Source organism: Oncorhynchus keta, chromosome 4, assembly GCF_023373465.1.
Source record: "Oncorhynchus keta strain PuntledgeMale-10-30-2019 chromosome 4, Oket_V2, whole genome shotgun sequence".
NCBI classification, from domain to species: Eukaryota; Metazoa; Chordata; class Actinopteri; order Salmoniformes; family Salmonidae; genus Oncorhynchus; species Oncorhynchus keta.
The window spans coordinates 48,906,465-48,923,701 of record NC_068424.1 but is presented as its reverse complement, the minus strand read 5'-3'; the positions used below and the strand labels follow the sequence as shown (position 1 = coordinate 48,923,701).

Here is a 17,237-nt window from a genome sequence, read left to right as displayed (position 1 = left end):
CAGTCTGAGATATGGCTTTTCCTTTGCAACTCTGCCTAGAAGGCCAGCATCCCGGAGTCGCCTCTTCACTGTTGACGTTGAGACGGTAGTGTATATATAGATAGATTTATTTAAAATCTATTTTCCTTCATTATTTCCCCCTAACCCTACCACCCCTCACCTAATTAGGGTAAACTAATGGACAACAACACTTAGGCTTCTACTTCCAGCTTTTTGTTTTTAATCCCACCCTTCAGCTACTCTCAACCCCTCCCATCTATCTCTGAAGACCATCCCGTTTTGTTTTTAATCCCACCCTTCAGCTACTCTCAACCCCTCCCATCTATCTCTGAAGACCATCCCGTTTTGTTTTTAATCCCACCCTTCAGCTACTCTCAACCCCTCCCATCTATCTCTGAAGACCATCCCGTTTTGTTTTTAATCCCACCCTTCAGCTACCCTCAACCCCTCCCATCTATCTCTGAAGACCATCCCGTTTTGTTTTTAATCCCACCCTTCAGCTACTCTCAACCCCTCCCATCTATCTCTGAAGACCATCCCGTTTTGTTTTTAATCCCACCCTTCAGCTACTCTCAACCCCTCCCATCTATCTCTGAAGACCATCCCGTTTTGTTTTTAATCCCACCCTTCAGCTACCCTCAACCCCTCCCATCTATCTCTGAAGACCATCCCGTTTTGTTTTTAATCCCACCCTTCAGCTACTCTCAACCCCTCCCATCTATCTCTGAAGACCATCCCGTTTTGTTTTTAATCCCACCCTTCAGCTACTCTCAACCCCTCCCATCTATCTCTGAAGACCATCCCGTTTTGTTTTTAATCCCACCCTTCAGCTACCCTCAACCCCTCCCATCTATCTCTGAAGACCATCCCGTTTTGTTTTTAATCCCACCCTTCAGCTACTCTCAACCCCTCCCATCTATCTCTGAAGACCATCCCGTTTTGTTTTTAATCCCACCCTTCAGCTACTCTCAACCCCTCCCATCTATCTCTGAAGACCATCCCGTTTTGTTTTTAATCCCACCCTTCAGCTACCCTCAACCCCTCCCATCTATCTCTGAAGACCATCCCATTTTGTTTTTAATCCCACCCTTCAGCTACTCTCAACCCCTCCCATCTATCTCTGAAGACCATCCCGTTTTGTTTTTAATCCCACCCTTCATCTACCCTCAACCCCTCCCATCTATCTCTGAAGACCATCCCGTTTTGTTTTTAATCCCACCCTTCAGCTACTCTCAACCCCTCCCATCTATCTCTGAAGACCATCCCGTTTTGTTTTTAATCCCACCCTTCAGCTACTCTCAACCCCTCCCATCTATCTCTGAAGACCATCCCGTTTTGTTTTTAATCCCACCCTTCAGCTACCCTCAACCCCTCCCATCTATCTCTGAAGACCATCCCGTTTTGTTTTTAATCCCACCCTTCAGCTACTCTCAACCCTCCCATCTATCTCTGAAGACCATCCCATTTTGTTTTTAATCCCACCCTTCAGCTACTCTCAACCCCTCCCATCTATCTCTGAAGACCATCCCGTTTTGTTTTTAATCCCACCCTTCAGCTACTCTCAACCCCTCCCATCTATCTCTGAAGACCATCCCGTTTTGTTTTTAATCCCACCCTTCAGCTACTCTCAACCCTCCCATCTATCTCTGAAGACCATCCCGTTTTGTTTTTAATCCCACCCTTCAGCTACTCTCAACCCCTCCCATCTATCTCTGAAGACCATCCCGTTTTGTTTTTAATCCCACCCTTCAGCTACTCTCAACCCCTCCCATCTATCTCTGAAGACCATCCCGTTTTGTTTTTAATCCCACCCTTCAGCTACTCTCAACCCCTCCCATCTATCTCTGAAGACCATCCCGTTTTGTTTTTAATCCCACCCTTCAGCTACTCTCAACCCCTCCCATCTATCTCTGAAGACCATCCCGTTTTGTTTTTAATCCCACCCTTCAGCTACTCTCAACCCCTCCCATCTATCTCTGAAGACCATCCCGTTTTGTTTTTAATCCCACCCTTCAGCTACTCTCAACCCCTCCCATCTATCTCTGAAGACCATCCCGTTTTGTTTTTAATCCCACCCTTCAGCTACCCTCAACCCCTCCCATCTATCTCTGAAGACCATCCCATTTTGTTTTTAATCCCACCCTTCAGCTACTCTCAACCCCTCCCATCTATCTCTGAAGACCATCCCGTTTTGTTTTTAATCCCACCCTTCAGCTACTCTCAACCCCTCCCATCTATCTCTGAAGACCATCCCGTTTTGTTTTTAATCCCACCCTTCAGCTACCCTCAACCCCTCCCATCTATCTCTGAAGACCATCCCATTTTGTTTTTAATCCCACCCTTCAGCTACTCTCAACCCCTCCCATCTATCTCTGAAGACCATCCCGTTTTGTTTTTAATCCCACCCTTCAGCTACTCTCAACCCCTCCCATCTATCTCTGAAGACCATCCCGTTTTGTTTTTAATCCCACCCTTCAGCTACCCTCAACCCCTCCCATCTATCTCTGAAGACCATCCCATTTTGTTTTTAATCCCACCCTTCAGCTACTCTCAACCCCTCCCATCTATCTCTGAAGACCATCCCGTTTTGTTTTTAATCCCACCCTTCAGCTACTCTCAACCCCTCCCATCTATCTCTGAAGACCATCCCGTTTTGTTTTTAATCCCACCCTTCAGCTACTCTCAACCCCTCCCATCTATCTCTGAAGACCATCCCGTTTTGTTTTTAATCCCACCCTTCAGCTACTCTCAACCCCTCCCATCTATCTCTGAAGACCATCCCGTTTTGTTTTTAATCCCAACCTTCAGCTACTCTCAACCCCTCCCATCTATCTCTGAAGACCATCCCGTTTTGTTTTTAATCCCACCCTTCAGCTACTCTCAACCCCTCCCATCTATCTCTGAAGACCATCCCGTTTTGTTTTTAATCCCACCCTTCAGCTACTCTCAACCCCTCCCATCTATCTCTGAAGACCATCCCGTTTTGTTTTTAATCCCACCCTTCAGCTACCCTCAACCCCTCCCATCTATCTCTGAAGACCATCCCGTTTTGTTTTTAATCCCACCCTTCAGCTACTCTCAACCCCTCCCATCTATCTCTGAAGACCATCCCGTTTTGTTTTTAATCCCACCCTTCAGCTACTCTCAACCCCTCCCATCTATCTCTGAAGACCATCCCGTTTTGTTTTTAATCCCACCCTTCAGCTACTCTCAACCCCTCCCATCTATCTCTGAAGACCATCCCGTTTTGTTTTTTTGACATATGTTTTTAACTGTGTTGTTTCACAAAAGTTCTGAACCTACAGTATATATATATATTCACGGAAACAGTAGATTTGACATTAGTTCTCTTGTTGTTTTTAGTCCTGCCCGTCAGCTCCACTCACCCCCTCCCATCTATCTCTGAACAGGATCTTGTTGTTTTTAGTCCCGCCCGTCAGCTCCACTCACCCCCTCCCATCTATCTCTGAACAGGATCTTGTTGTTTTTAGTCCTGCCCGTCAGCTCCACTCACCCCCTCCCATCTATCTCTGAACAGGATCTTGTTGTTTTTAGTCCTGCCCGTCAGCTCCACTCACCCCCTCCCATCTATCTCTGAACAGGATCTTGTTGTTTTTAGTCCTGCCCGTCAGCTCCACTCACCCCCTCCCACCTATCTCTGAACAGCATCTTGTTGTTTTTAGTCCCGCCCGTCAGCTCCACTCACCCCCTCCCATCTATCTCTGAACAGCATCTTGTTGTTTTTAGTCCCGCCCGTCAGCTCCACTCACCCCCTCCCATCTATCTCTGAACAGCATCTTGTTGTTTTTAGTCCTGCCCGTCAGCTCCACTCACCCCCTCCCATCTATCTCTGAACAGGATCTTGTTGTTTTTAGTCCCGCCCGTCAGCTCCACTCACCCCCTCCCATCTATCTCTGAACAGGATCTTGTTGTTTTTAGTCCCGCCCGTCAGCTCCACTCACCCCCTCCCATCTATCTCTGAACAGGATCTTGTTGTTTTTAGTCCTGCCCGTCAGCTCCACTCACCCCCTCCCATCTATCTCTGAACAGCATCTTGTTGTTTTTTTTAGTCACCCCCTCCCATCTATCTCTGAACAGGATCTTGTTGTTTTTAGTCCCGCCTCCAGCTCCACTCACCCCTCCCATCTATCTCTGAACAGGATCTTGTTGTTTTTAGTCCCGCCCGTCAGCTCCACTCACCCCCTCCCATCTATCTCTGAACAGCATCTTGTTGTTTTTAGTCCCGCCCGTCAGCTCCACTCACCCCCTCCCATCTATCTCTGAACAGCATCTTGTTGTTTTTAGTCCTGCCCGTCAGCTCCACTCACCCCTCCCATCTATCTCTGAACAGCATCTTGTTGTTTTTAGTCCTGCCCGTCAGCTCCACTCACCCCCTCCCACCTATCTCTGAACAGCATCTTGTTGTTTTTAGTCCCGCCCGTCAGCTCCACTCACCCCTCCCATCTATCTCTGAACAGGATCTTGTTGTTTTTAGTCCTGCCCGTCAGCTCCACTCACCCCCTCCCACCTATCTCTGAACAGGATCTTGTTGTTTTTAGTCCTGCCCGTCAGCTCCACTCACCCCCTCCCACCTATCTCTCAACAGCATCTTGTTGTTTTTAGTCCCGCCCGTCAGCTCCACTCACCCCCTCCCATCTATCTCTGAACAGCATCTTGTTGTTATTAGTCCCGCCCGTCAGCTCCACTCACCCCCATCTATCTCTGAACAGCATCTTGTTGTTTTTAGTCCCGCCCGTCAGCTCCACTCACCCCTCCCACCTATCTCTGAACAGCATCTTGTTGTTTTTAGTCCTGCCCGTCAGCTCCACTCACCCCCTCCCATCTATCTCTGAACAGCATCTTGTTGTTTTTAGTCCCGCCCGTCAGCTCCACTCACCCCTCCCACCTATCTCTGAACAGCATCTTGTTGTTTTTAGCCCCGCCCGTCAGCTCCACTCACCCCCTCCCACCTATCTCTGAACAGCATCTTGTTGTTTTTAGTCCTGCCCATCAGCTCCACTCACCCCCTCCCATCTATCTCTGAACAGCATCTTGTTGTTTTTAGCCCCACCCGTCAGCTCCACTCACCCCCTCCCACCTATCTCTGAACAGCATCTTGTTGTTTTTAGTCCCGCCCGTCAGCTCCACTCACCCCCTCCCACCTATCTCTGAACAGCATCTTGTTGTTTTTAGCCCCGCCCGTCAGCTCCACTCACCCCCTCCCATCTATCTCTGAACAGCATCTTGTTGTTTTTAGCCCCGCCCGTCAGCTCCACTCACCCCCTCCCATCTATCTCTGAACAGCATCTTGTTGTTTTTAGCCCCACCCGTCAGCTCCACTCACCCCCTCCCACCTATCTCTGAACAGCATCTTGTTGTTTTTAGCCCCACCCGTCAGCTCCACTCACCCCCTCCCACCTATCTCTGAACAGCATCTTGTTGTTTTTAGCCCCACCCGTCAGCTCCACTCACCCCCTCCCACCTATCTCTGAACAGCATCTTGTTGTGATTTGAAGAGGGTAGTCCATAAGTGCAGACGAAGGATATCAAGGATCTGAACATTTTCTTTATGGAGGAATGGTCTAAGATCCCACCCAATGTGTTCATCAATCTCATTAAATGTTTTAGTAAAAGTCTCTGTGTCATTATCCTCAGGTGAGGGATTGAAAGGGATTGAAAAAGGGGTGCCAATACATTTCAGCCCTATCTTTTTGAGAAAAAAATATGACTTGTTTCACAAAATCTCTTTCTCTGAGCAATTGTATTAATATAAATAATATAATTTCTGTTTGTTTTGTAACCCATATAGCTCAGTATTTGAATCATTTATTTTTGACAGTCTTTTTTCCCGCTTATCTTTATCAAGGGTGCCAAAAACTTTGGACCTGAGTGTGTGCGTGTCATGCTTGCATGTGTGTGTGTGTGTGTGTGTGTGTGTGTGTGTGTGTGTGTGTGTGTGTGTGTGTGTGTGTGTGTGCGTGTATGCCTGTGTACATGCGTGTGCGTGCGTCTGTAGGGTCACGTACATGTGAGGTACACTGAACCCAGGCTATCCTATCAGTCATGCTCCATGTTTCATGAAGCATTCTGATGAGACCGGGATGGATGGTTTAGATTTCAGCAGCGTGTCATAGCTAGTAATGATGGAGGGTTGATGGTTTAGATTTCAGCAGCGTGTCATAGCTAGTAATGATGGAGGGTTGATGGTTTAGATTTCAGCAGCGTGTCATAGCTAGTAATGATGGAGGGTTGATGGTTTAGATTTCAGCAGCGTGTCATAGCTAGTAATGATGGAGGGTTGATGGTTTAGATTTCAGCAGCGTGTCATAGCTAGTAATGATGGAGGGTTGATGGTTTAGATTTCAGCAGCGTGTCATAGCTAGTAATGATGGAGGGTTGATGGTTTAGATTTCAGCAGCGTGTCATAGCTAGTAATGATGGAGGGTTGATGGTTTAGATTTCAGCAGCGTGTCATAGCTAGTAATGATGGAGGGTTGATGGTTTAGATTTCAGCAGCGTGTCATAGCTAGTAATGATGGAGGGTTGATGGTTTAGATTTCAGCAGCGTGTCATAGCTAGTAATGATGGAGGGTTGATGGTTTAGAGATCCCCATGTGTCATCACACTAGATCAGCTACTCTGATAAAGTATGCCAGATACCATATTATCCACAATGCATCACACTGGATAACGAGACCAAATTCGGACTCTAATAGGAGTTGTGTGTCAAAAGAAAATATTATTTCCAAACAATCACACAAAGACAAAAAAATCACCCAAGCATAACATGTGATGTAATTCTGTTTCCCTTCTTGGCTGGTTGTGATTGTAGGAGAGAGTAGCGTGGTCATGTAGTTGCTTTGTTTAATCTCCTGTTTACATCCAACTATCTAATCCTCATTCACTTTCCAGTCCCCTCTAACATAGTTCCATAGTTCTGAAGCAAAGTGTCTGTGGCCCCATGTGTCCTTCATCTGACCTCGTCTAGCTCTAGCTACAAACGCACAACGCTCCCAAATTCCTCCAAATCCCGTTTTGTGAATACCTCCATTCTGCCCGCGCTGTCAGTGTTCCCAGTTTTCCAGGATTAGGGCGGCCGTTAAAACCGTGTCTAAGTGACGATTCCACTTTGGTGCTTGCGCAATGCGATTATAGGGAATGATCTTCATGTTGCAGTGGATGTATAAAAGCAGAGGAGCGAGAACAAGCAGAGACGCCAGTCATTCTCAGTCTCAGGAGCCGGTGACTGCCGCCCGCCCGCCTTCCTCCTCTACTCCTCTACTCCTCTCACCGTCTTTTACTAGTCTTCTCTTTCTCCCTATATTTTTCTACTTTTTGAGGGATTTTTCTCCTTTTTTAATTTATTATTATTATTATTATTTTTTACAGCGCTGTCACTCTTTCTCTCGTTATGTACTCCCCTCTTACTCTTTGTCCTGTCCATCTCCTTCCTCACGTATATCTCCCCCCTGCCGCTGTCTTTACAGTCTATGCGAATTATACAGTAGATTACAAATGGCTGGAATAACTAGAGAAAACGGCACAGGTTAACAGAGTTTTTAGTACCTCTAAGGAGCTGTAATATATGGTGGACATGTAACCTCCACACAGGGCTACCAATGAAATGGTAACATTAACACACACACACGTGCAGGCACGCGCGTGCACACACACACACACACACACACACACACACACACACACACACACACACACACACACACACACACACACACACACACACACACACACACACACACACACACACACACACACACACACACACACACACACACACACACACTTAACTCGGTTCATCTGAAGTGGGAAGCATGTCCTTTTTTTCATTTGCTTGTTGATGATGCATTTAGGTGACTATGTTTTGATGTTGAAAGTGGAAGATGATGCTTCATGTTTTCTAAGAACTACAGGGAAAACGGAGGCTTTGCCAACGGATGAGTTCTGGAAAGGGGAGCAGGCTGAGGAACTCTTTCAAACTGCTTCCAAAGTGTCTCACTCTGCAGACCAGAGTTCCACTGCATTATTCAGTCTTATTTAAATACGTGTGTTGAGGCCTCTTGCACCAGGGATGGACCTGCACTGAACTCACTGCACTGCACACTCAGTAGTGAACACGGCTTGAATATATCCTGTTACATATGAAGGAGACTGGTATTACACAATACATGTAGACCTTAGTGCCTTCTCCTATATCTATCTATGTATTGAGAGGGGGACAATGTCGTAGTGTAGTTGATTAGGGTTGTCCCTTTGAGAAACACGGTGTGCCCAGGGCTTTCGATTGCTGTGCAAATGCAGATTTGCTCTGTGTCTGCTGCGAGTCATTGTGTTGATGAGTATCTAGCTGAGCGCTTGCTTGGTGATATTAGGCAGGCACACAGCTGTGTACTCTATCTCTCGTTTCTTACATGGCGGGAGATTTCCTTTTTCATTTCCGCAGGGGAGAAAGACACATGCACGGCAGCGTCCCAAACACATTTAATAACTGAACCACGGTTATTGCTTATGTGGTGTGTGTCTGAGTGGCTGTGATTCAGATGCATGTATTTATCAAGCAATATGTGGTTTTGCGGGGGTGGGTGGGAGTGTTTGTGTCATGTGTGGTGAATCAGTTCATCTCATCTCTAGTAGAGAGCCAGGATCCAGGGAAAACAAAGGAACTGAAGGGAAAATCTCCCCCTCCTGGTCAAAGGCTGAACTAAATATATCTGTGTGTGTGTGTGTGTGTGTGTGTGTGTGTGTGTGTGTGTGTGTGTGTGTGTGTGTGTGTGTGTGTGTGTGTGTGTGTGTGTGTGTGTGTGTGTGTGTGTGTGTGTGTGTGTGTGTGTGTGTGTGTGTGTCTCTGAGCTCTATTGATATCTATTGCCAATGTGTTTCTGTGTTTCTATTCATTTAGATATAGATAGTGGGGCCCAGGCCATATTCCTTCACTTATACTCATATGTGTGCATGTGTAATATTTATTAAATGCTTTGTGAATTTCACCAAGTTTAAGCATGACTGCGTTCTTGGCCATACGGGCATGTTTCTATTTTTCCCTGCAAACCTAACAGATGGGGGTTGGAGGATCATAGTATTTGTGCGCTACAAATGTTTGTTGTGTTTCTCTTTTGGATACAGATGAGAAGTGAAACATTAAGGCAGGATCCTCGAAGTCGCCCCCAGTCTCTCTCACACACACAACCCAGAAAACTAACGGTATAGTAAAATCCCTGAATATACGTGTCTCAATGTGTTACGTAGCTATACATGTCGTCTCAGTCTCAGCGTCTCCCTATAAGTGTGTAACAGTGTGCCCCTGGCAATAGTGTCACTGACATTGTGTGTACGTAATAGGTCGTCCTTGTGGGGTCCCCGTCCTTGGTGCATGGTAGTGCTCGTCAGAATGGGGCAATGAGGGAGGGCTGGGGGGAATAGGAGAGAGGCAGCATGTGCGTCACCGTGGGGGGGGGGGTGAATCTATTATACTGTGGAGCTCTTACCCCGCTGGAGGTGGTCCCAAGGGGACTATACATCTATCGGACACCGCCTGTGTCCCCAGCCACTCCGAGAGCCAATCAAAGAGCCTGTTATAGGCGTGGTAGAGGTTTGGACAGCCTATCAGAGTGATTACTGCCGATGCCTATTGTGTGGATATCCAATCAAACAGCCAACCATAGCCTTGGTTTAAATGGCATGGTTGGTTTCCTGGCCTTTATATTGCTAAAGCAATCCATTTGTTGGATTAAATGTAGTCGTTTTATGCAATAACTCAACTTATATTAGCCACACACACACACACTCACACAGACATGCACGCAAGCACGCGCACAACACGCGCACACACCCCAGCTAGCACATAACGTTCTGAGAACCGCATGTTGCGTAGAGCTTGGTGAGAGCGTGGTTGTGCCTATGCTTAATTTGCACACAACCTTCCCCATAACGTTTCCTACAGGTTTCCCCGTGGTTCTATTTCCCCGTGGTTCTATTTAAAGTCATGCTCTCAACTTGTCCAGAGAACCTTAACCTCTCATGGTTCTATTTAAAGTAATGTTCTCAGAAGATTAAGCCCGTACGGACACACAGGTGTAATAATTCTACAGTGGTCCCTGCAGCGTGCGCTCAGACCGGTGGGACTAGAACACTTATTGACAACGTTCAGTTAAGGCGGATGCAGCAGTCAGCGTTTGAGCGGGACACTGTTTTTCTTTCTTTTTTTTTACAGGAACATGTTGCATGAACACGGTCTTTACAGTGTGGTGCTCGTTCTGAAGTTCTGTTCTGACTGGAGATATGCAAATGTCTGCATACTTTATCTGGGGAAACACTGGGGAAGTGCTTGGGGTCTCCTCGAATAGAGAAGTTTGTCCGGCTCAGTAATACCTCAAACGGGAATTGTCGTCAACAGCGAAAATTTGCTTCTTCCATGTGAATTCATGGGGTGGCGGGAACACACCTCAATTCAAACCGTTGTTAGAAAATAAAACGTGTTAGAAAATCATTTGATAATGACAAGTTGAAACATAGCCTATAGTGTAGATAATTAACAGGCAGCATGGTTTTGAGGGCTGTGTGAGTTAACTTTCCTATTGCATAACAATCACCTTTTGGAACATTCTGACATCACGCGCACAGAAAAACACCACGCTGCGGTGACTGTTAGAGATATGTGGAACTCACGCAAAGGTTAAGAAATCAATCGCAGGGTTCAAAGTGTTAAGTTAAAGCACATACATTCCCGTCTCAGAATTAACAAAACTCTATCCTCTATCCTGTGAAGTGTGTTCAGGTGTGTTGGCCGCGTCCACTAATTGGCCACACCTGATCTTAATGAGTGGTTGTTTCCTTTGAAATGGGGTCCATTTGAATGGACAAAAACCTTTACAGCTTTGTATGAGTTTAAAGAAAAACATGCCATGGTAGCTCCATCCTGCTGGCGCAGTGGACTAATTCAATGGATAGAGAGCAGAAGACTGTAGGTTCAAATCTGCCATACAACACTGAAATAGAAATGTGTTTGCATGATTAATGCCTAATCAAATTAATTTCCTGCCTGTGCTTAGTGTTCTAAACAGTTACCTTAAGCTAGCAGTGTTATTGAAACATGTTCTCAGGGGGTTATTTAATTACCTTCAAATGGCCTATAATTTCTGATCTAAACATTAAACAAAACCTGCCAGGAAGACTTTCAGGGAACAATAGAGAAGGGTTTTCAGAAACTACCTGCAACCTAAAAAAAAAAAGAACCTTCTAAAAGAACTGGCTAAATGTTCAGTTTTAACGGTCAGGAAACGTGTGGCTTTGTTCCCAGAACCAATGGGAAACCAAAAACATACGTTCGCACAACTTCCAAGGAACCACATTTTCTAGCTGGGACACACACACACACACACACACACACACACACACTTTCCCATTCAGCACGTATCTAGTCCAAGCACTCAGCCTCACTCCTGCCTGTGAGAGGGTTTTGTTGGCTTGTTTGTGTATCAAATCCTCCACATACTTTTCTCCCTGCAGCTAAACTAGTAACCCAGACACTTGCACGCATGCTGAATTCCAATTAGGTTCAGCACTGCAGCTACAATACCACACTGTTGTCCGTTTATTTGACTAATGATAGTGTGCCTGGTCTTTTCCCGAGAGGTCACGTTTCCTTATGCACGGTTATTCCGATATGAATATGATCACTGTAATATTACTTTCATGTCTTTCTATCAATTTTACATAAGCCATGAACGTAGATCGACACCAATTCACACACGTAGATCGACACCAATGTGGTTTCAGCCATGGTACGATGCTAGTTCTCATTCCAGTTATTTTGCTGTCACAGTGCAGAAGCTAATTATGTGATTCTGAGGCATTGCGGGCATTGTGTCATTGTTTTCCATGTTAGTGAGTGTTGAGTTTGGTTACTCTGTCTGCAGCTATATCAGCGGGGTGTTTGTGTGAGCGCCATGTCCTGGTTTTTGTCTTGTTCCTCTTCCTGTGCCTCTGGTCCCATCCCTGTTCTACTTACTCCAGAAACGAGGGGAGAGCAGAGCAGATTTGGAAATAAATTATTAAATGCTAGTTGGATTAAATACTGGGAGCAATTCATCTCTCAGAGTGGATAAATGTGTGTAGTTATGCTATCATGTGTGTGTGTTTGCACACGGGCGTGTGGTGAGTGTGTGCGTGAGGTTTAAGAACTCCTCCAATCTATCTCTGTGAATAATTTGTGGTTATGAAAAATATATTATAGGAACAGGCAATTGGCCCTGCAATATTACAAGAGTTATTGGTTTAGTCTGCATGACTTCCCCTCATACAGGAAGTATACTGTACATCCTTACTCATTTCTCACTGCTCACATTTCTCCATCCCCGCTTCCTCTCCCTTCCTCTCCCCATTCTGCTCTCTTCCCCCTTTCTCCCTCTGTTGTTTTCTCTCCACCTCTCTCATTCTCTCACCCTTGCGCCCCTTCCCCTCTCATTCTCTCACCCTTGCGAACCTTCCCCTCTCATTCTCTCACCCTTGCGACCCTTCCCCTCTCTCATTCTCTCACCCTTGCGACCCTTCCCCCTCTCATTCTCTCACCCTTGCGACCCTTCCCCTCTCTCATTCTCTCACCCTTGCGACCCTTCCCTCTCTCATTCTCTCACCCTTGCGACCCTTCCCCTCTCTCATTCTCTCACCCTTGCGCCCCTTCCCCTCTCTCATTCTCTCACCCTTGCGCCCCTTCCCCTCTCTCATTCTCTCACCCTTGCGACCCTTCCCCTCTCTCATTCTCTCACCCTTGCGCCCCTTCCCCTCTCTCATTCTCTCACCCTTGCGCCCCTTCCCCTCTCTCATTCTCTCACCCTTGCGACCCTTCCCCTCTCTCATTCTCTCACCCTTGCGCCCCTTCCCCTCTCTCATTTCTCTCACCCTTGCGACCCTTCCTTCTCTCTCATTCTCTCACCCTTGCGTCCCCTTCCCTCTCTCATTCTCTCACCCTTGCGCCCCTTCCCCTCTCTCATTCTCTCACCCTTGCGCCCCTTCCCTCTCTCATTCTCTCACCCTTGCGCCCCTTCCCCTCTCATTCTCTCTCACGCCTTGCGCCCTTCCCCTCTCTCATTCTCTCACGCTTGCGCCCCCCTTCCCCTCTCATTCTCTCACCCTTGCGCTCCTTCCCCTCTCTCATTCTCTCACCCTTGCGACCCTTCCCCTCTCATTCTCATTGCGCCCTTCCCCTCTCTCATTCTCTCACCCTTGCGCCCCTCTCTCATTCTCTCACCCTTGCGCCCCTTCCCCTCTCTCATTCTCTCACCCTTGCGCCCCTTCCCCTCTCTCATTCTCTCACCCTTGCGCCCCTTCCCCTCTCTCATTCTCTCACCCTTGCGCCCTTCCCCCTCTCATTCTCTCACCCTTGCGCCCCTTCCCCTCTCTCATTCTCTCACCCTTGCGCCCCTTCCCCTCTCTCATTCTCTCACCCTTGCGCCCCTTCCCCCTTCCTCTCTCACCCTTGCGCCCTTCCCCTCTCTCACTCCTTGCGCCCTTCCCTCTCTCATTCTCTCACCCTTGCGCCCCTTCCCCTCTCTCATTCTCTCACCCTTGCACCCCTTCCCCTCTCTCATTCTCTCACCCTTGCGACCCTTCCCCTCTCTGATTCTCTCACCCTTGCGCCCCTTCCCCCCTCTCATTCTCTCACCCTTGCACCCCTTCCCCTCTCTCATTGTCTCACCCTTGCGTCCCTTCCCCTCTCTCATTCCACTGTACTTCTCCCTCCCCTTTCTGTCCCATTCTCTCACTCGACTCCCTCTCTCTCTCTCCCTCCCTTCCTGCCCCCTCTCTCGACCCTTGCCACTGTACTACTGTATCTTCGTCATTAGCGTGATGCTGCAGTAGGGTGGGGTTCTGCTAATAGCATTGTTATAACACGGTACTGCATAGTCGCTCTGTTACAGAAGCCCACAGAACGCTGTATCTCTGCTGCTCTGCTCTTACAGCAGGCATGGGATACATAGAGAAGGAATAGAGCTGGGGAAGATGGGTCACTATCTGGTACAGAAAGGGTATTTCTTCTGTTAGAAAAAGTACTGTCCATAACCGAGGCATAGTACTAAAGACAGCAAGGCAGCATTTACAGTCAGGGCCAACATTTTTGGCACCTTTCATAAAGATGAGGAAATAAAACTGTATAAAATAAATAATACAAATAATGAGCTATATTAATGGTCCACAAAATGTGGAAATATTATTTTGTACTAATACTATTGGACAGAGAAAAAAAGAAGTAATAGTTAAGTTTCTTTAAAAAAGATAGGTATCAAAAATATTGGTGTTTTCAATACCTTTCAGTACTTCACCTTGAAAGGATAACAGCACTGAGACTTTTTCAAAAATGTTTTATGAGTTGAACACATTGGGAGGGATCTGAGATCCTTCCTCCAGATCCTTGATATTCTTCACCTGCACTTATGGACTGTGTTCTTCAATTCAACCCGCAGGTTTTCAATGGGGTTCAAGTCCGGAGACTAAGATGGCCATAGCAAAATGTTGATTTTGTGGTAAATGAACCATGTCTTTGTGGATTTTGATGTGTGCTTGGTTTATTTCTTGGTGGAAGATCCACTTGCGGCCAAGTTTCAGCCTCCTGGCAGAGACATCCAGGTTTTGGGCTAAAATATCCAGGTTCTGGGTAAAGTTCATGATGCTGTTGACCTTAACAAGGACCCTAGGACCAGTGGAATAGTGATGGGGGAAGAAATCGAAACAGTTACATATCGCAATATTATTTAGGAGAATATTATATTGATATGTTGACTCCAAGTATCGATCTGTACAAAAATAAATAAAAAGCAATGCTTTTATTTTGCTAGGTAGCGTTAGCCAGTGCTAGTCGGCTGCACCTGAGCCAAAACGCCGGTATTTTTCATCCTATAGCTTGTTCTCCATCTTCTTTTTAAAAACTGAGCCAACATGTTTTCAGCACTTTCAGCACGTGAATTTCCACGATCAAATCAAATTCCCAATTCCCAGCCCTACAGTGGAAACAAAATAGCTCCATAACATCATAAAACACCACCGTATTTTACAGTAGGAATGGGGTTGTTTTCGACATGTGCTTCCTTTTTCCAAAGCCAAACCTACCACTAGTGTGCGTGGCCAAAGAGCTCTATGTTCATGTTATCTGACCATAGAACTGGTTCCAATCCAAGTGCCAATGCGGTTTAGCGATCTCCAGAAGTTTGCATTTTTTGAGAGCTTGGGTTAAAGATAAGGTTAAATCTGCATTTTTGTCAAACTTGACTTATTGACATAGCCTTGTTTCTGTTCATTGTTCTCTAGCTATATAGTACTCTAAATACCCCCAAGTCATGTTGTTCATGGTGACACCATTCAAACCAATGAGGGTTCAGAACTTCAAAGTCAATGACCTCACAATCAGCTTTTTGCAGATGGAACCCATTTTTTTCCCTTTTTTTTTCTTCTCTCGTTTTTTTTATATTTTTTTTTTTACATGTTGAATAATCAGTATACATACAAGAAGTATACAGATAGTCAATGATAACATATGCTAGGGGGTAGAACAAATGACAGATTATACAAAGACCTTAAAAGAAACACACACGTATTGATTGTTTTAACATTTAGAAGAATGTTGAACGGTCATAATGTACTGCTAGAATTCCTTATAGAAAACATGGAAGAGGGTTTTTTTATTACGGAATTTACATTTATGAATATGAAATTTTGCATTTGGAACGATTAGATTTATGAGGTGAAATTGTTTTCCTTTATCTTTGTTGTAGTTAAGGAAACCGAACAGCACATTCTCCCATAACAAACAAAAGTCATCAAGAATATTAACAATGATAAGACCTCTGAATATCTTTCCATAATTGTTTTACATGACGACAAATGCCAAAATAAATGTTTCTGGATGCTCAACACAAACAGTACAGTCAATGTTCATGTCTTTTTTGAGTTTCATCAGGTAATGATTCGCAGTGTATTACTTATGGATCATTCTGAAAGAGACCTCTTTGACCTTGTTAACAAGCAGGTATTTGTGTGGTAATAACCAGACTTTTTCCCAACAGATATTAGCGACCAATGTATTCCAGTAAATTGTGACATAAGGAATGCATACAATATCCCTTTGAAATAAAGCACGTACAGCTTTTCGCTACACTCGCATTAACATCTGCTAACCATGTGTATGTGACAAATAACATTTGATTTGATTTGTCCCGATGGAGCAAAGAGAAACCTATTTTCCCTATTGGAGAGTCAACTGGATTAAGGAGGGTCGGTCAAGAAGGTGAGGTCTGGCTACACCTCTAAATAAACATGAGAGTTCCAGACGGAACAGCATCAAAGACTATGGAGAACTCTCTAGGTGTTACAGGGATATTGTAACGAGATAAAAAAAAATGTACTCATAATTGAGTAACAATCCTTCTGCATTAAAAAGTTGACTCACCAGTAAGGATATGATTATTGAACCGGTTCTGTCACGACTTCCGCTGAGGTCGGTCCCTCTCCGTTGCTCGGTCGACGTCACCGGTCTTCTAGCCATCGCCGATCCACCTTTCATGTTCCATTTGTTTGTCTTGTTTTCCCGCGCACCTGGTTTGCATTCCCTCATTACTCGTCTTGCATATAACCCCCTGTTTCCCCCCATGTGGAATTGTTATATGTAAATGTATGTGTACTCCAGGCTGGTTTGCGCCAGGTTATTGTAACCCGGGTGTGTTTAGTTTTCTGAGTACCGTGTTTTGTTTCCCCTCAATAAAGGGCTCCGTTTGCTACCCATTTCTGCTCTCCTGCGCCTGACTTCCCTGCAGACAGTTACTCACTCCTTTACAGAATTCCACACCTGTTTTTGCATGTTCCTTTTCCTGAGTTTTCCCCGCGTTCCCAGCATAAGGCGCTCGTCGATTCAGGCGTGGCTGGGAATTTCAAAGACAAAACAAATGGAAAATGAAAGGTGGACCTGCAACGGCTAGAGGACCGGTGACGTCTACCGCCGAACGCCGCCCGAACAAGGAGAGGGACCGACCTCGGCGGAAGTCGTGACAGTTCTTGAAAAACAAAGACTTGTTTCTATACAAAATGTCCTTATTGTTCCAAATTAAATACCTATGCGGGGAAAAATTATGTTTATATATTAACGACCACGCTAAGAATACTTGTCTATGAAACGCAGATAATTTTGCAGGAATTGTATCAATGTTATAGCTACACAGTAACATAAAATTGAG

General features: G+C 45.7%; 1 protein-coding gene across 29 annotated transcripts in view; it reads left to right on the top strand.

Annotated features, from left to right (window-relative positions):
• Positions 1 to 17,237, top strand: part of LOC118381995 (protocadherin alpha-C2-like) — a 227,408-nt gene that overhangs the window by 90,172 nt on the left and 119,999 nt on the right. For 15 of the 29 annotated variants that reach the window (XM_052508195.1, XM_052508209.1, XM_052508186.1 and 12 more), the window contains exon 2: positions 9,142 to 9,219. The exons of the other annotated variants lie outside the window; for them this stretch is intronic. In XM_052508195.1, the coding sequence (XP_052364155.1) occupies positions 9,142 to 9,219 (78 nt within the window). The remainder of the gene's footprint in view (positions 1 to 9,141; positions 9,220 to 17,237) is intronic. 29 annotated transcript variants of the gene reach the window in all.